General features: G+C 40.7%; 1 protein-coding gene across 5 annotated transcripts in view; it reads right to left on the reverse strand.

Moving 5' to 3' along the window:
- The window catches only part of WDFY3 (WD repeat and FYVE domain containing 3), a 166,132-nt gene that overhangs the window by 4,618 nt on the left and 136,082 nt on the right, over nt 1–25,432 (reverse strand). For all 5 annotated transcript variants that reach the window (XM_060779296.2, XM_060779293.2, XM_060779294.2 and 2 more), the window contains 19 exons: nt 25,175–25,295; nt 24,701–24,786; nt 23,451–23,531; nt 22,402–22,456; nt 22,088–22,207; nt 21,375–21,492; nt 19,179–19,285; nt 17,685–17,838; nt 16,451–16,542; nt 15,961–16,173; nt 12,925–13,072; nt 11,510–11,664; nt 8,454–8,612; nt 8,003–8,182; nt 7,131–7,313; nt 5,783–5,879; nt 4,061–4,390; nt 3,336–3,447; nt 1,944–2,141 (listed from right to left, as the gene is read on the reverse strand). In XM_060779296.2, coding sequence (XP_060635279.2) covers nt 1,944–2,141; nt 3,336–3,447; nt 4,061–4,390; nt 5,783–5,879; nt 7,131–7,313; nt 8,003–8,182; nt 8,454–8,612; nt 11,510–11,664; nt 12,925–13,072; nt 15,961–16,173; nt 16,451–16,542; nt 17,685–17,838; nt 19,179–19,285; nt 21,375–21,492; nt 22,088–22,207; nt 22,402–22,456; nt 23,451–23,531; nt 24,701–24,786; nt 25,175–25,295 — 2,709 coding nt within the window. The remainder of the gene's footprint in view (nt 1–1,943; nt 2,142–3,335; nt 3,448–4,060; nt 4,391–5,782; nt 5,880–7,130; nt 7,314–8,002; nt 8,183–8,453; nt 8,613–11,509; nt 11,665–12,924; nt 13,073–15,960; nt 16,174–16,450; nt 16,543–17,684; nt 17,839–19,178; nt 19,286–21,374; nt 21,493–22,087; nt 22,208–22,401; nt 22,457–23,450; nt 23,532–24,700; nt 24,787–25,174; nt 25,296–25,432) is intronic.

The raw sequence follows: 25,432 nt of genomic DNA on the forward strand, positions 1-25,432 counted from the left end.
TCCACATTGATGAGGGGGCAAGCATTTTTTTATGCTGCTCCAGAGTTTGGGACATAAGAGTAATGGATTCAAATAGCAGGCATAGAAATTCCACTTTCTTTTCGTGTCAGGAGCGATTTGAGAAACTGCAAGTCACTTCTGGTGTGAGAACATTGGCCATCTGCAAGGACGTTGCCCTGGGGTCGCCCTGATGTTTTGATGTTTTACCATCCATGTGGGAGGCTTCTGTCTTGTCCCCATATGGGGAGCTGGAGCTGACAGAGGGAGCTCATCTGCACTCTCCCCAGATTCAAACCTCCAGCAAGTTGGTCTTCAGTCCTGCCATCACAAGGGTTTAACCCATTGCAACACCGGGGGCTCCAGATTCCACTTAAACATTAGGAAGAACTCAACAGTGAAATATCCCACTGCCTCAGACTATGCTGGAGTCTCCTCTGTAGGTTTTAAACAGAGTCTGGATGGCCCTCTTTTGGGAGTGCTTTGATTGTATCATCCAACATGGCAGGGGAATGGATTTCATAGCCCTTATGGTCTCTTTGAACTATGATTCTATGAGCAATGGCATTTGCTCAGGATCATGCTATCCAACAATTTTAAGGCCATTTTTAAGGGGTACAGAAAAGGGAGGAGTCACAATTAGGCTCTACTACACATTCAGGGAACTACTGTTTACTTAAGAATGTATCTTTCATGGCAGACCTGCCATTGGGAAAGAATACAGGAACACACACCCTTTGCTTTTATTCATTAGCGGGATGGTTTGGGCTCCAGCCAAAATTATTCAGCTCTAAAATACTCCAGGCAGTTTGCAGCACTACTCAATTTAATGCCAATCAATGTACTTATCAAGGCTACCTCAAAATAAGATTCAGTGAATGTACCTTCTTTTCTAAGGAACATGGTACAGATTGAGTATTCAATATGCTTGGAGCCAGAAGTATTTTGGATTTTCTTTTTGGATTTTAGAATACCTGTATTTGCATATAAATACATAATGAGATATTTTGGAGGTGAGGCCCAAGTCTAAACATGCAATTTATTTATGCTTCATGCACACCTTATACACATAGCCTGAGGTTTTATGTAGTATTTTAAATAATTTTCTGCACTAGAATCGTAGAGTTGGAAGAGACCTCTTGGGCCATCCAGTCCAACCCCCTGCCAAGAAGCAGGAAAATCACATTCAAAGCAACTCCAACAGATGGCCACCAAGCCTCTGTTTAAAAGCCTCCAAAGAAGGAACCTCCACCACACTCTAAGGCAGAGAGTTCCACAGCTGAACAGCTCTCACAGTCAAGAAGTTTTTCCTAAAGTTCAGGTGGAAACTCCTTTCCTGTAGTTTGAAGCCATTGTTCCGCATCCTAGTCTCCAGGGCAGAAAATAAGCTTGCTCCCTCCTCTCTATAACTTCTGCTCACATCTTGATACATAGCCCTCATCATGTCTCCTCTCAGCCTTCTCTTCTGCAGGCTAAACATGCCCAGCTCTTTAAGCCGGTCCTCATAGGGCTTGTTTTCCAGACCCTTGATCATTCCAGTCACTCTCCTCTGGACACTTTCCAGCTTGTCAACATCTCCCTTCAATTGTGGTGCCCAAAATTGGACACAGTATTTCAGAAAGCAAAGGTGTCAACATCCCAGTCACCCACGTGGATGATTTTGGAATATTTTGGAATCCCAGGTGAGGGATGCTCAACCAGAACAACCATTTCATCCATTTCTTGATAGGAAGCACAAGTGTTTGATGCTGAAATAAAGGAAGTGGCTTTATGTGTTTTTTTTAAAAAAGCTTTTTCAGTTCGAATCATAGAATTATAGAGTTGGAAGAGACCACAAGGGCCATCCATCCAACACACAATCAAAGCATTCCCGACAGATGTTAACACCTCTTCAATAACCGAACCACTACTACATCAACAAGAAAGATAATGAAGATCGGTCTTACTTCTGACAGAAGAGTTGCCCACAGTTCCTGCAGTGGTGGCGCCTTTCCGTCAGAGAGAACCGGACCGAGCAGCTGGAGCAACTGTCCCCTCCTTCGTCTTTTACCCAGTGGTCAGCAGCCGAGCGGCCTGGTTGGTCACTCACTGACCAGCTAAACACTCTGCCTCTGCTGTCCCCAACTAGAATCCTGCTGTGATCCCTGGGGTGGGGGAGAGGCAAAGGAATCACTCTTCAGTCAAGCATGTTCAATGGACTCATAGCTAGAGAATCTGAGATTAAAATAATCCACTTCTTTCCCTCAGCACCTTCTTGTTTCACATAAAGGAAGCAAATGTGCAGATACAACAGACCTACTGAGGCAAAATAAGGTCCAAATACTCAATTATTCTGTATCCAATGCTAAAAGAAAATGGGTGGGAATGGAGATATTGAACACAAGCAAAAAAACCTCAAAAAGGTGTTGAAACATTCCCACTGGGTTTCAGTGAAGACCTTCAGAGGCACCAAAACAATTGACATATAAACAAATCACAATGATGTGGCATTGGGGGCTGTGTGGTAGTGGGAGTATGGAGGGATGGGTGTGTTGTTTTGTGATGTGTGTTGCGGAAAACATTTAATTTTGTTGTACAATGTATAATGTATAATGAACTGCTGAACTTGCTAACTGAAAGGTCGGCAGTTTGAAGCCGGGCAGCGGGGTGAGCTGTTAGCCCCAGCTTCTGACAACCTAGCAGTTCAAAAACATGCAAATAGGTACCACTCCAGCGGGAAGGTAACGGTGCTCTATGCAGTTATGCTGGCCACATGACCTTGGAGGCCTCTACGGACAACGCCAGCTTTTCGGCTTAGAAAGGAAGATGAGTACCACCCCCAAGAGTCAGACACGACTAGACTTAATGTCAGGGGAAAACGTTACCTTAGATTAATTACGTACACTATAAACATTATTCTCTTAGGGGTTTTATTAACTGAATCAATCAACTCTTGCCTAAGCTGTCATTTAGGGCAATGCTGTCACAGGGGGTGATTAAATAAAATAACAATAACTAAGAACAAACATTTAGCAGCAGCATACAGACTACCAAAAACACACTATAACTTCAGCTCTTTATATTCTCATGCTAACATGCTCATTGGTCAACTGCTGCCAAAAAGGTAACTTTTTTGAAATGTGATCCTTGCTAAAAGTCACATATTGCCCATTTCAGCAGGTCATAAAACAGATTAAACCTTGGAAACAACTGCTGCTTTAAATTTTCCTTGTCCTCAAGTCTGAAAATACTATTTCTGTGTCTGCATTCAGAATTGCATTCTGAGAGGACAGGAGCACTAACATCCTACACACGCCACACACACACAGCACTGCACACACAACAAGCAAGTTACTCACTTCGAGATGCCTAATGCTGTGATCTCTGCAGGATGTGTGTTGTCCTTGCGATCGAAGGCGGTGTGCATAGTTAGTTTGCTCCTGAATACCAGCTGACGCTCCCACCTATAGCCTAGGGAGGGGAAAAGATACCAGTGTAATCATCATCATCATCATCTTTATTGATACCCCGCCACCCTCTTCCCAATGGGGACTCGGGGCAGCTTACATGAAGCCAAGCCTAAAAATACATTACAACAAAATAAAACCAAAACACGAAATAAACATCACAATAAAATAAATAAAACATAAGAATACAATAAAATAATGCAAAATACAGTAATAGATAAATCACAATCACAGTGAGCGGGCCACATGTACAAGGTAAAATGATAAAAACTCAGGATGAGATAGAAATGAAACACAAATAATTGTGAAGGAGAAACTCATTAGAAAATGGGAGTAATGGAGTGTAGCCATTTATGGGTGGAAAGTGAGCATATACAACACTGGTCTGTGATACCTCCATGAAAGATGTTTAACATCTTAAAGTATGATTGGGATCCTACACCGCAAACTGTTGTGAAGCCACAGTATATTTTTGGAAACTCCCATGGGTCCCTCTACTCCAATGATTCCCAACCTTTTTTTGATCAGGGGCCGCTTTGACCAGGGACCACAATCAGCATGTTTTACTCAATTTGTAAAGTTTTTTTTTTAAAAAAAAAAAAATCCAATGCAAATACCTGGCTTGAGTTTGCTAAAATGTCGCACTTCCCCTGGGTTAGGATGAGGGTGGTTAGCTTGCGTGTGGGGATATCCCTTTGCCTGCCCTTCAGAGTAGTTTACAAAGATGAAGCCATCCTTCTCATCCAGGCTGAGCTGATCAGACCAACGCCTTGAGTCGTCAGAGCTGCTGTCTGCTGACCATGCAGCTGCTGCTCGGCTTGAGGATGACCGGGGACGGGGATTGGAAATGCTGGGCTGGACCTGGCTGTCCAGCAGCTTTGCCTCCTGGCTCAGGCCTGGATCTTCTGCTTCGGAATCACTGCTTTCCTCATCCGGTACTTCCTGCCCTATAGTATGCAATATAAACATATACACAATAATTACTCTTATTTTATTTGTTTATTTACCACACTTGTACCCCGCCCTTCTCACACCAAAGGGGACTCAGGGTGACCTTACAAAGGCAACTATTCGATGCCACATATACATATACATATTGATAAATAAACAAATGCATTAAAATCCAAACCAATAGAAAATAAACATTCACACATTAATTAAAATTACACAATCCAGGTCATATTCCAGGGCCGATATGAGTCGTCATTATGTTATTTTATAGTCCCCTGTTGCACTGTTCCAAAGCCAATTTTTTCCTAAAGGTCAGGAAGGAGGAAACCGATCTAATTTCACTGGAAAGGGAGTTCCATAGATGAGGGGCCGCTACTGATGAGGCCCTGTCTCTCAGCCCCACCTGTCGCACTTGTGGCGGGTGAGACTGAGAGCAGGGCCTCTTACCCTCTGAGGTGGATCATAGAGGGAGATATGTTCGGACAGGTAAGCTGGGCCGGAACCATTTAGGGCTTTATAGGCTAAAGCCAGCACTCTGAATTGTGCTCGGAAAATATTATTATTTCTTTTATTTATTTATTTATTTAAAACTTTTATATCCCGATCTTCTCTATCTCCGCAGAGGGACTCAGATCGGCGACAGCAAAGATTCAATGCTAACACTTAAGATCTAAAACATAACAATCAACATTAAATCACCAAATACATATAGGATAAATTACATAAAAGTTCGCTTTTATGTTTTCTCCAGCTCCATAATATTTCTGCCATCATCCTACTTGGGTCCAGATTCACACAACTCATTTTGGATGCCATTAAAAAAGCTATGGTGGCTTCTGTATATTTGTTAGCCTTGTGTTACTGTTCCACCTGCTGTGACCATAAACTCCATACTCAGGCAGTGGGGCCCAAAGGCAAAAGTGAACTTCAGCAACGAAGTGTAGAATCACATTCAAGATTTGCACACTTTTTGAAGCTGTTTGCAACTGGCAAATGTGCAAGTCGCCCAACCAGCTACTGCAGGCTGAATAAAGCCACTTGGGAAGTACTTGAAGCTGCCACTTGTGTGACTCTTGTACTCTCTCAATGTGAAAGGACTGGGAGCAACTGCTCTAAGGATCTTTGTCTGAACTCCTCTCCATGAAAACAAATAATGCTCACCCCACTCACAAATTGTTTTTGGTTTTTTAAAAAAAGAGAAGCCTGCAGCATTCCCTTCCTGTTCGCTTGCCAAACTTGGCAGACTGGAACAGCCACATCTTTCTTTAAGATGACAGTTCTACTCTAGTATCTGGGCCCCAAGATTCTTAAGCTGCAATCTGAATATTAATCACACTTCTTTAGCTGCAATCCGAATATTAATCACATTCCCCAAATAACAACAGCACCTATTTGTGCTTCCAGACACTCGTCTTGCATCTCAATGGTTTCCACGGGTTCCGGAGCTGGAGTTTCTGGGACTTGCAGGAATTCCATCCGCCAGAACTAAATGAAACAAGATAGGAAAGTGTGGATGTGAATTCTTGCCCCGCAGGGGACTCAGGGCGGATTACAATGTACATATACATGGCAAACATTCAATGCCATAGATACACAACATATATAGACAGACACTCAGAGGCTATTTAACTTTCCAGCTTTTCACGAGGGTATTCTGGCCACCAGGGGAGCTGTTGGTTTACTGTTCATTTGTGACACTGATGAAGTATTTCCTCATTCTTTGCATGCTTGCTGGAACTTTTTATGGCCTTGTAAATGAGTTAAATTAGTCTCCCCGCATAAGCAGTAGCAAAATTTCCTACTTGACAGATGCAACTGTCTGTCGGGCTGCAAAGGTCAACAGCAAGCTACACAAATTGGTCGGAAGCTCACTCCGACCCGGGCTGGCTTTGAACTCATGACCTTTCGGTCAGTAGTGCTCTTCATGCAGCTGATTCCCAGCCAGCTGCGCCACAGTCCTGGTGCACTCTTATAGGTTTTTTTTAAAACCCACCCACCCCCTATGTCCTTTGGGAGATGTAGGACCATTTTTTGCTATGACGCTATTTTAGGCCTAAGAAAACCCTTTTTTGAACAGGGAGTCACCCAGAAGTCATTTCCTATTTCTTTTTAAAAGGGCCTTTCTGTGCGGAAAATGGCCAAGGGAGCTAAAATGTGACAAAAGTCCCCCACACTCCCTTAGAAAGTGTTTAGATGTATCTTGGGGGGGGGGGGGGGGGGCTTTTAACTTTGCCCTTCAAGGCCCCAAAAATGAGCTATAGTGGGCTACACATGGCCTGCAGCCCACACTGCCTATCCTATAATGCAAGAGATTTCATGTCATATCTTAAAAGGACAGATCAATAGCAAGGCTTCTAAAGGCTGTTTTCTGGTTTATTCCCCTTTGTTAGGCAACTAAATTGGAGTTAGATCCTTACACTTCTTTTCTGAATTTATTTATTGAATTCATATCAATATGGGATCCATGGTGTCTGCTAAATATGATGGCTTATAGCAGTGGTTCTCAACCTGTTGGTTCCCAGATGTTTTGGCCTACAACTTCCAGAAATCCCAGCCAATTTACCAGTTGTTAGGATTTCTGGGAATTGAAGGCCAAAACATCTGGGGACCCACAGGTTGAGAACCACTGGCTTATAGCATAATATACAGAAACAACACAATAATGTTCAATTACAAGTATTTAAAGAGAGTTGCTGCCATCGCATAACTTGCGTCTGAAAGACAACAGGTACTTACCCGGACCACTCCGTCAGAATGCCCGGTCACAATGACATTCTGCGTATCCCACTCATTCATCTCGGACATGCAACAACACAGGATCTGCTGGCTGCGCCCAGTGAAAGTGTTCACACTCACAATGGGGTTCCCATTAATGCTCCACACATGGATGTAAGTGCCGGCACAAGATACAATATCTCCCTGAAAAAAGAGCACAACTCCATCTGCATCACTATGACTTTACATAACTCCATCTGCATCACTATGCAGAACTATCTAATCTAATCTGAAGCCCTGTTCTTATGTTACAGTTGTATCCTGGGCACTATGTCCTTGTCCAGGGGTGGGCAGAGGTGTCCACATGGGTCCCTAGTGGCATTTTACAGGACCCTATATTTATTTTGCCTGGCCCAAATCTAAGTAATTGAAACATGTAGCTAATGGAATCAATTATCTGTGTCCTCCCAACTGTCAGCCATCTTTCCCAATCTAGGCAAACATCATTTGGAAACAACTAATGCAACATGGACCACTTCTGGACAATTGCTTTCAATCATTATTGCAGCATAACAATGTGTTTATGGTGGCGATACAGCTCTTCAAGATTACCCATCCACACATTCCCTTTCTCTGGGTAGGAGAAGGGATGAAAGAAAATGAATTAGTCTACTAACGGTAGTGAGTGACTCCCATCAAGGAAAGATGGAGCAAATCTATTGGGAGTTACACACTGCATTTAGGAGATTTAAAAAGAAGGCTGTTGATTTACTACTATTAGATTCAAATAGACTATAGGTAATCTATCAAAAAGTGGATTGGAACTGCAATGTGAGAAAGGGGACAACCAGATGCAAGATTTGTTTTCTAAACCTTCTTTTCTTCATTCATACCGTCAGTTCATTAATGCAGAGCGCTGAGACGGGGGCTCTGTGGCCTCGAAGCTGAGTTAAAAAGGAGAGTTTATTCAAATCCCAGATTATGCAGGTACGGTCGCGAGACCCACTCACGATGATATGATAGGCCAGTGAGGCTGTCAAGCACGTGACCCCCTCTGTGTGGCCAAGCAGTGCCTAAAAGTAAAGCAAGAGAGCGAGAGAATAAAATTGTAAATATAAGGCTACCACTGCCAGTGCAGGTTACTCCTCAAAAATGCTCCACAAAATATGAGAACACTATCTTACAGAACAGACAAATTTTAAAATGTTGTGGACAACGAATCTGGAGATTAGCTGCTGCAATTCTAAATAAGTGGGAATCACTTAACCTGGGACAATGACCAAATTCTTTCATTTTACCACAAATAATTCACATCTGTTTTCCAGTGTGAAAATGCAGGCCTACCTGTTTAAGAGTGAGTGTTTTGGCCTTCTCCTTGGAAGTGCCCATCTCCCATACGCAGACAACTGTGCTGGTGCCTCCAGTGATGACAAGCTTGGGACTTGGACAGATGGCACAGAGGACCTGTCCCCACTCTGATAGGCACTCATAAACAACCACAGCCTAGGAAGAAGAAGACTGTATCAGTATTCCACCACTTGGGTCATATCAAGAAACAACGGAAGCACTGAAGAGGCAATTTGCTGAAAGTATGGATCCCCCAGTGACACAGCAGGTTAAGCCACTGAGCTGCTGAACTTGCTGACTGAAAAGTAGTTCGAATCCAGGGAGCAGTGTGAGCTCCCGCTGTTAGCCCCAGCTTCTGCTAGCCTAGCAGTTTGAAAACATGCAAATGTGAGTAGAACAATAGGTACCACTTTGGTGGCAAGGTAATGGCACTCCATGCAGTCATGCTGGCCACATGACCTTGGGGATGTCTATGGACAACACCAAATGGAGATGAGCATCACCCCCCAGAGTTTGACTTGACTAGACTTAATGTCAAGAAGAACCCTTTACCTTTACCTATGCTGACTAGGGCCAGTCCTGGGAGCATATAACTCCTGTTTTAAACAGCTTTTCTGGTATAATTCAAAGTGCTGGTCATGAGCTACCAAGCCCTATGCAGCTTGGGTCTGGACTCTCTGAAAAACCATATCTCCTGTTACGAATCTCCCAGAATATTGGGCTTTCCCCCCAAAGCATACCCATATGTAACTTATAGAAGAGAAGAAGCCTCTCTGTTTTGAATGATGGCAAAGTCTGGTCACCAGTTCTACTAAGTTAGGCAAACCTGACCTCTAAAGAACATGTACAAGAGGATCACCTGCCTTGTCTTTCTCAATGGGCTGAACCTAATAATAATAATAATAATAATAATAATAATAATAATAATAAACCTTTATTTATATCCCGCTACCATCTCCCGAAGGACTCGGTGTGGCTTACAAGAGGCCGAGCCCAAATACATCAGTAAAAACAGCAACAACAGCAATATAGACAATACATAAACTCATAAACAAAGCAATAAACAGTAACAATAAGACCACAACACATTAAAAACCTATGGCAGGGCCAAATATAATAATTAAAAATTTTAAAATGCTGGGCATGACAAGGTGACATATAACTAGGATAGGTATTTGGAGAGAGATTGAGTAAGCAGATAATCCTAGATCATTAATAAAGTGCAATTAGGGACATGTTGCTTAGGGTTTCCTTATTCTGGGAAGGCACACTGGAACAACCATGTTTTCAGGCTCCTCTTAAAGATTGCCAGAGTTGAGGCATGCCTAATGTCCTTGGGGACCATCTTATCTCTAAAGCAGTGATTCTCAACCTGTGGGTCTCCAGGTGTTTTGGTCAACAATTCCCAGAAACCCCAGCTGTTAGGATTTCTGGGAGTTGAAGGTCAAAACTTCTGGGGACCCACAGGTTGAGAACCACTGGCTTATAGCCTCAGACCTAGTTTCTGCACATCTTTACACCAACAGATGAAAACCTCAATTTCCTTCATCCCTTCACCACTGCCTCCTTCAGCCCAGAATGAACCATGCTGCTGTTACAATAACTTCACTGTTATCTCATGTATTGAGCTAAAAATCCAGAAATATGCAAAAGCAAAGAAACAAAACAAAGCACACGCACATCAGGAGACTTGATAAATGTCATTAAATTACACCACTGGGCTACAGTACGGGATTCTATCCTCCATTCCCCAACAAAGCAGATGAACTAGGCCATTTTGCAGGGCAGGCATATTCCATTATCCAAAGCCACAGTATCATCAATGCAATATAGAGACAATTATGGTCGATTTTAGTTGCACTGACACTGGCAGATTTTTCCCCCACTATAAGCACAAGAGGTGAATTAAAAGCCCACAATCTTCTGGAATCAAATCACACGAAAACCTTGGTTCCAGAACTGTTTACTATAGGGTGCAGCCACAGCTCTGCCAGCAAAGAATTTGCTAGAGGGAGAGAGAGAATGCTGAACACCGAATCACAGCATTCCTTTTCAAAACAATGGGTGTGCCTCACTAACCTTTCTGCCTAATCAAATAAGCTCTGTTTTCTTACATGTCAATTGTTATGAATGTATTCATAGAATAAAACCACTGACAAGTAAGAATGAAGCTAGTTTTCTACAGAAAAAAAATGGGTACAAAAAGAGCCTGCACATTTTACTGCTTAGCTTAACCTTGACAAGGGCTTTCTTTCAAAAGAAAGGAAAACAAGTTGGGAACCCAGGGATTATCAGATCTGGATGAATGAGAATTCTGTCTCTTTTCTGCAGATACCCATGCTCCAGTTCCAGCATAATATGTTGCTTTCCCCTGCATTTTCAGTACTGTTGCAGAGCTATATTAAATTATGTAAACTGATTATTAGTCATGGGCCTGAAATTTGTCCCATCTGTTTGATTCTCCTTACTCGGTGTTCAGCTGCAGGCCTGCCAGGCCCAGGTGTGTAGACCCAATAATGGACCAAAAAAAAAATGGATCTTTTGGCTCCGAAAACAAAAAACGAATTTTTGATCTTCCAATTTCGGAAGGCACAGACAAAACGGATCAGGTTCCCCACCGAAAGCCAAGGTGGGGAAACGGGTGAAGGTAAGCCCCGAATACACATAACTACTGATTATATGTATACTTGACATACTGAATTTATAAGAATTGTTAACTGGAACTGAGGAGAAAGCAAAGCCCAGAGAAGACAATTATGCTGGGGAAAGTAGAAGGTAAAAGAGGGGCCAACCAAGGGCAAGACATCTTTGAAGTGACTGGACTGACCTTGAAGGAGCTGGGGGTGGTGACGGCCGACAGGGAGCTCTGGTGTGGGCTGGTCCATGAGGTCACGAAGAATCAGAGATGACTGAACAACAATTGGAACTATCCACTAGGGGTTAGGCTGTTTTTTCCAACACTTGGATGTGAAGCATTCTTATATTTGTTCCAATTGTCTTTCTTCTACAATCAAGTTGCAAGTCAAAGAGCCACTGAAATTTGATATACCAACCTTGTCTGACTCATAAGCTCCCAGCCTGCAGCTCAGATCTGCATAGCCCCACGCAAATGTTTTATTCCAAGCCGGAGGAATTAGCACTTTATTCAGTTCCACTGCCAAAATTCCTTTGTCTGTGCATACTATTTGCCCTACACGCTCCTTGAGCTCTGCTCAAAGAAAGAACAAAGGATATAAATAAGTAGCACACAAGAAACTCACTTTTATAAATGCATTCCTTATGTGAGATTAGGTGAAACCCCTAGCTCAACAAAGCAAAATAACTCACTGCAGATCTTGCTTACCTTATTGAAAACTTTAATAGAATTTAAACAATGGTGAACTGTATTACACTGTTATCAAAATTCAAGGCACAGAAATATCTGGAATTACATAGGAGACTTTCAAGGACATTTAGTAAATGAAATTGCTACAGGAATTAGTCATTTCTCTCACAAAACTGTGATCACCCAATCAGTATTGTGTTTCACCACAGTGGTAAGCCAAGTGTCGGGTTCTGGAACATGATTGTACAAATCCAATCATTTGTTTTACTTTGGAAAGATTTATTTTCAAACCTGTAGTTGCCACTTAGTGGCCCCTGGTGGTGCAGCGGGTTAAACCGCTGAGCTGCTGAACTTGCTGACCGAAAGGCTTATAAAAACTTTATAATGGTCATCTTACAATAATGTACTCAAGAACTGTTGATCACATCCTATGTATTTTCTACTTCATTAAGCTTTATGGAGGCCTCAGTGGTGCAGCGGGTTAAACTGCTGAGCTGATGACCAAAAGGTCAGTGGTTCGAATCCGGGGAGCAGGTGAACTCCCGCTGTTAGCCTCAGCTTCTGTCAATCTAGCAGTTCTAAAATATGGAAATGTGAGTAGATCAATAGGTACTACTTCAGCAGGAAGGTAACAGTGATCCATGCAATCATGCTGGCCACATTACCTTGGAAGTGTTTACGGACAACGCTGGCTCTTCAGCTTAGAAGAGTGATTCCCACTGATGATTTTTTGTGGGTCTTGCCTACAGATGGTAATATGTGTGCAATTCCTTTATTTGAGAAGATGTCTAACATCTACCTGTTTGCAGGATAGTCGCTATCCTGCAAGCATCCTATAGATAACACTAATAAACTATATTTATAAAAGACTGTGGTGCATTTATTTTAATAGATGTTTGATCCTTTGTTTTGATCCTTCAGACAGCCCAAGCTTTTATGGCATTTGAATTCTGCCTGTTGGTAGATCTCACCTTAGTGTGCATTTAGTGCTTTTCAGTTGTCTCCATAAAATATTTTTGATGCTCTTTCCAGGGTTCCATACCAGATGGTGAAATACGGAATTGTCAGAAAACAAACCAAACACTTGGATTATGACTGTAGTTAAAGGAAACCTAAAGTAAACAAAATGATTACAGTGTTTACCTTTTACTGGTGCAAGGGAAGGCCTGAGGTTGTCTAAATGATGGAAAAAGATCTTATCACTGGAAGAGCCAGGTGGGACAGACATTCCACCCATTTCTCCATTAATTCGGCTTCTCACTCGCTTTGGTGGGTGTGGTTTCTTAAACAACTGCATTTAAGAGAAAACAAAACATGGAGCCTCAGTAACAAGATTAGAGATATTTTGTAGTGAAGTCTTTCAGTGCACAGTAATGCCACCCAGAGAATTGTTGCAAATTATGTGATGAAAGCATTGTTTCTTCCTTTGGTGTAGAGAAGCTATGGGCAAACTTTGGCCCTCCAGGTGTTTTGGACTTCCAACTCCCAGAAATCCTTAATCAGACCTCACCTCTGAGGAAGCTTGCCATAGATGCAGGCCAAACGTCAGGAGAAATGCTTCTAGAACATGGCCATATAGCCCGAAAAAACCCACAAGAACTGAGTGATTCCAGCCATGAAAGCCTTCGACAATACAGCTTACCAACTGTTAGGAATTGTGGGAGTTGAAGTCCAAAACTTCATGCCGCTGTAGAAGAACATCAGCCACTAAACGGTAGGAGCCAAGGATCACCTAGCAGAAGCTGAACTGGCCAGAAGCTGAGCAACCATTCAAGGACTGCCTCCATTTGCTCTCCCTTCTGCAACCAACTCAATCTGTACTGCCAGAAGCATAGAGAAAATCATATCCACAATGTCCAGCTTGGTACTGTTTCAGTGTAACAGTGTGACTCCCAGCGCTGTCAAGTGAGAACAAGCTGGTAAACAAAGCAGATATGGAAAACAGAAAGTATTGGCCCGTTTTGGAGTGCAGCCCACCTTGACTATATGCAAAGCGAATGGACACAGGACTATTGAAGGAGAAGGCATTTCTTTTCAGACGGTGAATCCCAGAAAGAACCAGGGGCAAAGCCTCTGAGAATTAAAAAGGCAGGAATTTTTAAAAGGACTCTTGAAATTTTCAGATATGTCTAAATAATAATAATAATAAATGTATTATCCGCCTCTCCCTAAAGCTTCTTGTGGCATACTAATCTGAAGTATGAGATTTAGGTTGCATGATTAAAAATGCCTGCAACAAAATAATAAACAAAGCCATGTTCTGTATGGATTCAATTAAGGCAGTTTTTACTGGTGAAAACTATGAACTGGAACAAATTGTATTTCCTGAAAATTGTTGCATCTGCTCTGATTTAGTCAAGGAATCTGGATGTAGGAGACTTCCTAAGAATAGCAGACCAGTCTAAGATTAGTCACAGAAAACATAGCAATTGCATCATGTGTTGACAATTAGTCATATTCTCCTAACATCACCTCACACACCCAGTGTCACTTTAAGCAATCACAGGGTGCCTTTAAATGTTTCAGAGAAAATGCAGTGTGGCTGCTTAGCACAACAGATTAGGTATACAAATACTCTCAAGAGAACTGGCTGTCATCCATAGAAAAATTGTGAAGATTTCTCATGTTTTGTCCCAGTCATTCAGCAACTTAGGCAAGAGCCCTTGGTGGTGGAATGGGTGAAACCTTTGTGCCAGCAGGACTGCTGACCAACAGGTTCAAATCCGGGGAGGGCAGATTGAGTTCCCTCTGTCAGCTCCAGCTCCCCATGTGGGGACATGAGAGAAGCCTAAAACATCAAACACCCGGTAGTCCCCTGGGCAATGTCCTTGCAGACTGCCAATTCTCTCACACCAGACACACACAAAAACCACTTAGGCTGCTCTTCACATACTTTTGCCACTGAAAAAAGACCACTGTAGCAGCGCTGAAGTCTGTACAATGATAAAGTCATTGTGGGATCAAGTTTCAAGAAAAAAAAACAATTTGGTTGACCCTTTGTGTTTTGATTTTACACAATTTGTTATAGTTTTGAGGATTCTGATTTTTAAACTGTTTATTATGATACAGAGACATCTGCTGAGACATCTTAAATTCCACAAAAAAGCAAATAATATTTATGCAAAGACTTCTTTGGAAAACTGCTCGCCAATTTATGCCATGCTTGTGTAGTCGCCTGTACTTCTTCTACTTGAATATAAGCTGACCCAAATATAAGCCGAGGCACCTAATTTTACCACAAAAACTGGGAGAACTTATTGACTCAAGTATAAGCCTAGGGTGGGAAATGCAACAGCTACTGGTAAATTTCAAAATAAAAAGATATCAATAAAATTACATCAATTGAGGTATCAGTAGGTTAAATGCTTTTGAATATTTATTATATTTCAAAGAAAAACAGTAAACTAGCTCTGTAAGTGGAAAAATAGGGTCAACAACAACAATATGGTATCAACAATAACATAATAATAATAATAATAATAATAATAATAATAATAATAATGTAATTTGTATCCTGCCCTATCTCCCCATGGGGACTCAGGCCGGCTTCCAATATAGTAACACACAAACATTCAATGCCTATATAAACAATGCAGAGCTAGATATAGATCTATAATTATATATATTAATTTCACATATGCATTTCTCCCTGAAACATTTGGAAATCCTTTCTCTCTATATGTGAATTTTCCTCCTGCAATATTTGCAAACTGTATATATCTATGTTTATAGCTATCTAGCTATCTCTCTCTCTATATATATATGTGTGTATGTGTGTGCATTTCTGCTGCAATATTTGCAAGCCCTATATTATATTCAGATCTATCTAGACATGTCTTTATATCTTTGTGTGTACATTTCCCCTCTGTAATATTGGCAAGCACTATATATCTATATTCATACATATCTATGTAGACATCTCTCTATATATAGATAATTATATTAATATAGTATTTGCAGAGACTTGCAAACATGTGAGGGGAAAATTCATATATAAAAATAAAGTATACATATAGATATACAGATACATGGAAATCTCTAGATATCTATATGTATACAGGTTTTGCAAAGACCTGCAAACATATGAGGGGAAATTCATACATAAAATTAATGTATCTCCAGAAGTACAAAAGAAAGACACAAACACATCCAAACCAAGCCACCTTTCCCAAATATTACCTGTTTGGGTATCTGTCCAAAGTTATTAATGAATCCTATCGTAGCTGTTTCTTTTAATGGATCATTGATGTTGTATATATCGACTTGACCCTCATAGAAGAGATGATGGAAAACATTAACAGCTTCTACTGCAGCAGGCCCTTGCTGTTTATAGCCAAAGATCAGGTCAATCCACTCATGTAGGTGTGCACTCACAAAATCACACTCCAAAGCCTGCAATGCAAAATGTATACATTTAATAGACATGTTGTTTACATGAGGTACAGAACAACTTATTGGTTTGATCGGTACAAAATCCACAGGTGGCTTTTTCAACCATTACAATAATCAGATAGAAATGCTTATGAGTTCTGATAAAAATAGCAAAAATATTCAGAGCATAATAGACTTGTTGGAAAATCAGTTAACCCCCCACCCTCACCCCCAAGGCCAATATAAGACTTGAACAGATTACAAAAAAATATTGTATTTCAAAAAGAGGATATATTACCTCCCTATGAACTCTGATGAATTCACGAGGATCACCTTTAGCCCATGGGGGAAGTATTACATCCCCAAGTTTGGTGCCATTTTGTTTGCAGCCTGTAAAACAAAAGCATTCTAAGTATAGCAAAATTCTTGGCAAGTAAGTGTGATTCCCTGGGACATTTAATATAGTGCTTTAATGCTAAGCTGAATAGAAATGAGTCATATAAAATATCAATTCAAACTCTCAATTTAGTAGTGACTTTAGGTTTATTAGATCAGCTTTCCCCCTGCTAACCAGAGCAAAGTAGGAAAAGCAACAACACTTAGGTTGCTGTGAGTTTTCTGGGCTGTATGGCCATGTTCCAGAAGCATTCTCTCCTGACATTTCACCCATATCTATGGCAGGCATCCTTAGAGGTTGAGAGGTCTGTTGGAAACTAGACGAATGGAGTTTATATATCTGTGTATTTGACAATATATCAAATACTGTGTTTTTTGATGGTCTTTGGTGATCTCTCTGACACCCCCTCTCAATCCCCCAGGGATCCCAACCCCCAGGTTGAGAAACACTGCCCTAAGGACACCCTATCGTGGGGTTTTCTTAGTCAGATCTGTTAAGTGAGGTTTATTCATCTGTGGAATGTCCAGGGTGAGAGAAAGAACTGTTTGTCTGTTTGAGGCAAGTCTGAATGTTGCAATTGACCAGCTTGATTAGCATTGAATGGCCTTGCAGCTTCAAAGCCTAGCTACTTCTTGCCTAGACGAATTTGGAACATGGCCATACAGCCTGGAAAACTCACTTGCTCAGAACTGAAAAACAATGAATCTCTGGCTATGCTCTCAGTCTGAATATATATTTTCAGTACGGAAACTGAACTGAACTCAGTCTGAACTGGAGTATCTCTATACCTTTTCAGTACAGCAGTATCATATGTGGGAACATTTTCTTCTACTGCTAAATATTTTTTTATTTATATTACTATTTACTGCAAATACCCCAAATGTTCTAGCTTTGGTCTAATCTACAGACCAAATGTTTGTTTCAAGCCAGCTTCGTCCACCTTACTGGAAGAAAGGCAACATAAAATTATCAAATACATACATTAAGCACACTGAAAAATCTGATCTCACAATGGTGTTTGTGGAAGAAAAAAAAGAACTTGAGAGGGTTCCCTTTTGACTTACAACTGACAAAATCACATGGCTAGCAACTTTTCAAAGCTTGAAAAAAAAGACATCAACACCACTCCTCTCACCTAGATCAAAGTTGTTGGAATTGAGCAAGAACTCTGGGAGGTAGAAAAATTCTGGGATGAGCTCCTTGACATCTGCCATGTTGTGCTTGGATGCAGAATACCAGGCTTCCCGTACACTGTGAAACATTCTGTCAGCTAAGTCGAAGTGGCCTCCCTGAGGAAGGAAAGGAGAAGGAATTTGGTCCATATTGCTCATTGCATCTTTGAAGAAGGCATTAGAGAGCCTATAAGTATCTTCATCCTCATTAAGGAAGTTTGACTTCTTGTATCAGCAGTGTGATGTAGTTTGAGATTTTGGTGATGATTCCCTGCTCAGCCATAGAATGACCCTGGGCATGTCACATTTTCTCGGACTCAGAAGAAAACAAAGACAATTTCCTTCTGAACAAATAGCACCAAGAAAAACCTGAAACATGTTCGGCTTAGGACCTCCTTAAATATATGAGTTATTCCTTTAAGAGCATTTATGTAATTGGAAAGCAAAATAGTTTGTGGATTACTAATCAGAAATTGAAAAGGGCTTTGATCTTCCACAAGAAGTTAGGCTTGATTAATGTAAGAAAGTGTTCCATTAAGATTCATAGAATTACATTTTAAGTATTGTATGGATCACCGGTCTTCCTTCTCCTAGGCTCAGCTTTAGTTAGGTGGAATTGCATCTTATGATTTAACTGACCAAAAAATCAAACAACAGAAGGAATCTCATCATGATATGACTGGCTATACTTTTCCTTTGTATTAATTACTGGTGGTCTCCTCCTGACCCTTGCAGATCATAACTTTAGGGTTTTAGGAAATGTAGTTCTCCCACCCTTCTTCTTGGACCCTGAACAAAAAGCAATGAACTCACAGTATATAAGGGGGATTTGACTGTGGAGTACTTCAAATAAGTCCAGAGTTAGCATGACAGAAGAAGATACTCAAAGGACATGAAATCCTGACATACTAATAAGGAACAGGTAACTACTAGTAGCTACATAGTACCCAACATGATCTGCAAATAGAATTATAGAGTTGAAGATACCTCATGGGCAATCCAGTCCATCCCCCTGCCAAGAAGCAGGAAAATTGCATTCAAAGCAACTACCCAGCCTCTGTTTAAAAGCCTCCAAAGAAGGAACATCTGCCACACTAAGGGGCTGAGAGTTCCACTGCTGAACAGCTCTAACAGTCAGGAAGTTCATCCTAATGTTCAAGTGGAATCTTCTTTCCTATAGTTTGAATGCATTATTCCGCATTCTAGTCTTCAGGGCAGCAGAAAACAAGCCTGCTCCCTCTTCCCTTCTCCTCACACATTTAACATGTCTCCGCTCAGCCTTTTCTTCTGCAGGCTAACCATGTCGAGCTCTTTAAGCCGCTTCTCATAGGGCTTGTTTGACAGACCCTTCATCATTTTAGTTTCACTTCTCTGGACACATTCTAGCCTGTCAACATCTCACTAAAATTGTGGGGTGACAAGAGAAGGAACAAAGTTGTTAAAAAGACATATTTTACCTGAAGCCTTAAAAATATTTGTGTGAATGGCTCCATCCGTACAAGATATGAAGCTACTATCATTGCAGAAGAGTAGTGGGTTCCATAATGATAAGCCGGAGTTTCACCTGAAAGAAAACAGTAAAATAAGACCATGAAGTAAAGGACAAACACGTGAGGAAAATCAACACACAATAAATAGGTTTTCCATTAGAGGTTTTAACTTAGAACAGCATCTGACTTTTAGAACCATTTTAATGAAATGTTAATGGCACAGTTCCCCTGATACAATGAAGTAAAGTACAATTTGCTGAGCAACTGGTTCCTGGAAAGCAATTTTAAAAGGTAAATCCTTCAGATTTAAGGATTGTCACATCAGCCCTGGCAAGCTCTGCTAGAAAGATTTTCACTTTAAATTTTATTTAATGGCTTTTGAAACATTTCCAAAAACTAGGATTTTACAAATGAGATTACAAATTATAACTCAGTATGTGTTCTTCAACTATACAATACCAAATTTACTCAAGAAGAAGCCTGTCTTCTTCTCCCCAGGTGGGAAATGAATGAGATCAACACATGAGATCGAAGTGGGTTCTCTCTCAGGACACTTCAACATCTGACAAATCATCATATTATTATTAGACCAGTGGTTCTCAACCTGGAGGTCGGGACCCCTGGGGGGGTCGTGAAGGGGATGTCAGAGGGGTCACCAAAGAGCATCAGAAAACACAGTATTTTCTGTTGGTCATGAGGGTTCTGTGTGGGAAGTTTGGTCAAATTATATCATTGGTGGGATTCAGAATGCTCTTTGATTGTAGGTGAACTATAAATCCTAGCAACCACAACTCCCAAATGTCAAGGTCTATTTTCCCAAAACTCCACCAGTGTTTGCTTTTGGGTATATTGAGTATCTGTGCCAAATTTGGCCCAGATCCATCACTGTTTGAGTCCACAGTGCTCTCTGGATGTAGGTGAACTACAACTCCAAAACTCAAAGTCAATGCCCACCAACCCTTCCTCTGGATGGGTTTTCTGTTGGACATGGGAGTTCTGTGTGCCAAGTTTGGTTCAATTCCATCATTGGTGGAGTTCAGAATGCTCTTTAATTGCAGGTGAACTATAAATCCCAGCAAGTACAACTCCCAAATGACAAAATCAACCCCCCCCCCCCCCCAAAAAAAACCCCACCAGTATCCAAATTTGTGTATTGGGTATTTGTGCCCAGTTTGGTCCAGTGAATGAAAATACCATCTCAGATATTTACATAACAGTAGCAAAAAGACATTTATGAAGTAGCAATGAAAATAATGTTATGGTTGGGGGTCACCACAACAGGAGGAACTCGATTAAGGGGTCACGGCATTAGGAAGATTGGGGTCACGGCATTAGGAAGATATTTTTGAAGTGTCGTCTAAGGCTTTCATGGCTGGAATCACTGGGTTGCTGTGAGTTTTCCGGGCTGTATGGCCATGTTCCAGAAGCATTCTCTCCTGACGTTTCACCCATATCTATGGCAGGCACCCTCAGAGGTTGTGAGGTCTGTTGGAAAGTAGGCAAGTGAGGTTTATTTATCTGTGGAATGTCCAGGGTGGGAGAAAGAACTCTTGTCTGCTTCAGGCAAGTGTGAATGTTGCAAATAGCCACCTTGATTAGTATTTAATGGCTTTGCAGCTTCAAAATCTGGCTGGTTGTTGCCTGGAATTAAATGCTAATCAAGGTGGTCATTTGCAACATTCACACTTGCCTCAAGCAGACAAGAGTTCTTTCTTCCATCCTGGACATTCCACAAATATATAAACCTCCCTTGCCTAGTTTCCAACAGGCCCCTCAACCTCTGAGGATGCCTGCTATAGATGTGGGCAAAATGTCTGGAGAGAATGCTGCTGGAACGTGGCTACACAGCCCGGAAAACTCCCAGCAACCCTGTTTTTGAAGTCTGATTATATAAGAAATGCTACACTGACCAGCGTGGTATACGATTGCCATGTTTGAAGTAGGACTCCAAATTTATCAGGTCTGAATCTATCAAAATAACTTGGGCAAGTTACATTCTCTCAACAGAATAACAAACCTGAACAAATAAATCATGACAAGTAAATATTTTGATAGTGCCAACATAATGCAGAATGTACTTGAAGGGATATTAAACAACAAAGTTTAACAACAGTAAACAAATAGCTGCCAAGAGTGTCGGAAGTTCAAAGACTAGTCACTTACCATTAGGATCTTCCCAGTCTTTGTAGCGCTTCTTATACTGAGCTAACCTCTCATCGGTCTGTGCTCCCATTGGCTTGGCCAAGTTCCTAAACGTTTTTGGATTACTAAGATCCAATTCCTTCAAATGTGAATAAGACATAAAGTTACAAAATTCTTTTCATTGACCAATGATACACTAGAACATGAAGCTATTTTGTAGTTCATCTACTCAGTGCAAGGATGAGAACTGAACAACTCTTTCATCAAGAGCACGTATTTCCTCACTCCCCCCCCCCCCCCTACATATCATTGCAGGTTTCTCCCCTGAAACACTTTCCCACAAGATATTCCCACATTTATTTATAGAAAGCAACATATAAACAAATATAATGCACATTTTAAATCATTTCTATCCAATAGAGGGAAGCACAATCAATTCAATGAGAGGTGAAAAATCTACCCTAAGACTTATAGATTGTCATCCACAAGAGGCTGTTGTCCTGGGAAAACCCCAGAAGGAGTTCATTTCAATACCAATACATTTTAATTTCAAATAAACTGTGTATTTCTAGAAATGTATTCATGCTTGCTTTAAAGATGTTACAGGCTAGAGGTGAAGCACCATTTTCAGTATCAAATATTATGACAACGAACAAACTTAATCTCATCTCCTTTTGAAATATAACATTTTAGTCCCCACCCCCTTCTATGTTTAACCTGGATTTTGTGTTTACCTCTGAATCGTAGTCTGCAAGGATCCATGGGAAAACAGGATACTGCATGAGGTCATTATAGGATCGGCCAGCCAGAGTATTCAAATGCATCAGGTACTGGAAATTACTGATTTCACCTCTCTTTGTAGAGAAAAAAAAACAACAACCAAAAACAAAATAAGAGGCACTTGGTACATTTTTCAAGAACAAACTTAAAACATAGTTTATTTCTTTATTAAATATTGTGAAAATACAACAGAACATTCAGATTCAAAATTATATAAATAAGTATTTAATTTCGACTGACAACAAAATTACAATACTTTTATGCTTACCTCCCACCTTTGTGTCACAGATTTCTCCCCTACCAAGGTGCTCAGCAATCCAGACCTAATGAAAACCAGGAAATATTATTTTTGCAATAAGAAATAAGGCTAGTTAATTTCAGAGTACCGTTAGAATCAAACTGCATCATATCACTGTTTTGTTTTTTTGTGTCAGGAGCGACTTGAGAAACTACAAGTCGCTTCTGGTGTAAGAGAATTGGCCATCTGCAAGGATGTTGCCCAGGGGACACCCGGATGATTTGATGATTTCATCATCCTTGTGGGAGGCTTCTCTCATGTCCCCGCATGAGGAGCTGGAGTTGATAGAGGGAGCTCATCCGCCTCTCCCCGGATTCGAACCTGCGACCTGTCGGTCTTCAGTCCTGCCAGCACAGGGGTTTAACCCACTGCGCCACCGGGGACTCACAGTTTCATATCACTGTGAAACACTCCCAATAAAAGGTGTATGCCAACAAGGAATGGCAAATTTATTTTTATGGTTAATGCAAATCCTCTGGTGTTTTCAAGAAGGTGCCACTGAAATCCAGAGGTGTCACCACCATCCCATGGGTATCCCATGGAACCTGAATTTCCCAACTGACTTTTAATAATAAAACTTTATTTGTATACCGTCCTATCTCTCCGAAGGGATTAAGGACAGTGAACAACAAAATCAGCAAACATTCAATGCCATACAAAAGAAAAACACATAAATGAATAACCATCCCACCCAAAACCTTTGCAGATCCGTATTTTTAAGTGGAAGTAGTATGCAGAAATTCATAGCCTCAGTAGAAAATCAGTTTCTTCCAGATTATCTATCTATCTATCTATCTATCTATCTATCTATCTATCTATCTATCTCACAGAGTGGGGAAATTGCATTTACAGCCTTCTGAGCTCAGAAGAGGAAGGGGCAGAGCTTTGAGTTCACAAGAACCATGGAAATGAAGCATTTTTGATTTTCTTGCTAGCTCACGTAAAAGTTGAGGATTAGGGCATGAGACTCATTCATACTGAAGCATATTGCTTCCTCATAATATAATATAAACGCTCACCCTTGTTCCACACTGGTGTTGGGTCGCTGTCCAGACACAGACTCCGAGCTGTCAGTTAACGATGGAACTACAGCGAGAAACCTTTTAAAAATTCAGAGGATAATACAATCAGCAAAATATATGTGCCAAATAGTTTCAGCTAGCACAGTTAAACCATTAGTTATCTCACTGTTTTGATTTTCCCAATGAAAAAAGATGGATAAAAAGTGGTCTTAAAAGTGATTCTTGTGTTAAGGGATAGAGATTAAAGGTTGCTATTCAATCTACACTGAGGCTAAATGGGAAGGGTAAACCGGTTATGGAAAGTAGTTTGTCTTATATTAAAGAATCATAGACAATCCAGTAAAGCACGTTTAACAGTGAATGGAATAGAAGGCATGCACTTTGGTGAGGTTTACTTTTAGAGGTCCACATTATACATGAGATCTTTTGAATGCAGCTCATTCAATAACATCTGTAAAATTTGACTAACCCACTGATCACCCTTGATACTAGGTCACAGCACCAATGGAGATATTTGGGTGAACTCCACTGCTTATTTCCCAATTGTGCAAACTGTTCATTTCTTACTCTGTCATCTGGTTTTTCTACTTATAAAAAGGACTTGTTCTTTTATATCATGAATACTTACAACTTGTTTTAGCAAAGGTAAAGGTTTCCCCTTGACATTAAGTTTAGTCGTGTACAACTCTGGGTGGTGGTGCTCATCTCAATTTCTAAGCCGAAGAGCCAGTGTTGTCCATAGACACTTCCAAGATCATGTGGCCAGCATGACTGCACGGAGCACTGTTACCTTCCCGCTGAAGTGGTACCTGTTATCTACTCATATTTGCATGTTTTCAAATGGCTAGGTTGGCAAAAGCTTGGCTAACAATGGAAGCTCACCCCGCTCCCCGGATTCGAACCGCCAACCCTTTGGTCAAGCAAGTTCAGCAGCTCAGCAGTTTAACCCACTGTTCAACTGGGGGCTCCTACATCCTGTTTTATAAGTCCCTAATTAGGAACTCATAAAGTTTGTGAAATTTTAATTATGGAAAATCTAATGATTTATTTATTTGCTTTACACTTCACCCTCCCTAAAGGAACCTAGACTAGCTATTGTCAGCACGCAAATAAACCCCACTTCAATCCACAAATTTATGATAAAATATAACAAATTACAGATAAATACACTGAAAACAAAAGAAATGCAAAACAAATGCAGGAAACATGTTAAAACTTGTTTGGTATACTGATAATAAATATATTACCTCTGGTAGACTTTATTTCTTACTCCTTTCTGAAAAGCAAGAAGGTAGTTGCGTCCATCTCCTGAGAAGACTTCCACAGCAATTGGCTGCAATAAAATGGTGTTTTAGAAACATCTCAAAGCAGATTTGGAAGATTACTATAGTTTTCAGAATTGGATTGTTGTTTTTTTAATCTGAGTGAAAAATCAAATGCTTATGTCTTTCCTTGAATAAATTACAAATAATTTATTTGTAATTCTTATATTATTTACAAATAATAATAAAATAAAATAAGCTCTTATAAGCTCATTTATGTTTACCATGCATTGTAGAGCCCAGACTAAACTATTTTTTAAAAATGCATACAAGTCCAATATGAAGCACCAAAGATATGCAGTCCTAAATGTAGGACTGTATTTTACCTTAAAATATAGAAGGGTGATTTTAGAGCCCCCAAATGCTATTTCTCCCCAATAAAAGCAAAATGTACATCACCTGCAACAGATATCTTCTTTTATGCACCTCTTTGATATCCTCATAAGCAAAAATACTACATGTTCGTTTGAGTTGACTTGGACCCTGCCGTGCTCCTCTAGGTATAATTGGCTCATGCATGCTGTAGAGTTAAAGGGAAGATGGAAGACATGGACAACACTGTGAGTCTAAGGCAGGTATGGGCAAACCCAGGCCCAGGGGCCAGATGAGGCCCTTTGGGCTCTTTTCTCAGGCCCTCCTCTCTCTCACCATTCCATC

Source organism: Anolis sagrei, chromosome 5 (assembly GCF_037176765.1).
Source record: "Anolis sagrei isolate rAnoSag1 chromosome 5, rAnoSag1.mat, whole genome shotgun sequence".
Classification (NCBI taxonomy): Eukaryota; Metazoa; Chordata; class Lepidosauria; order Squamata; family Dactyloidae; genus Anolis; species Anolis sagrei.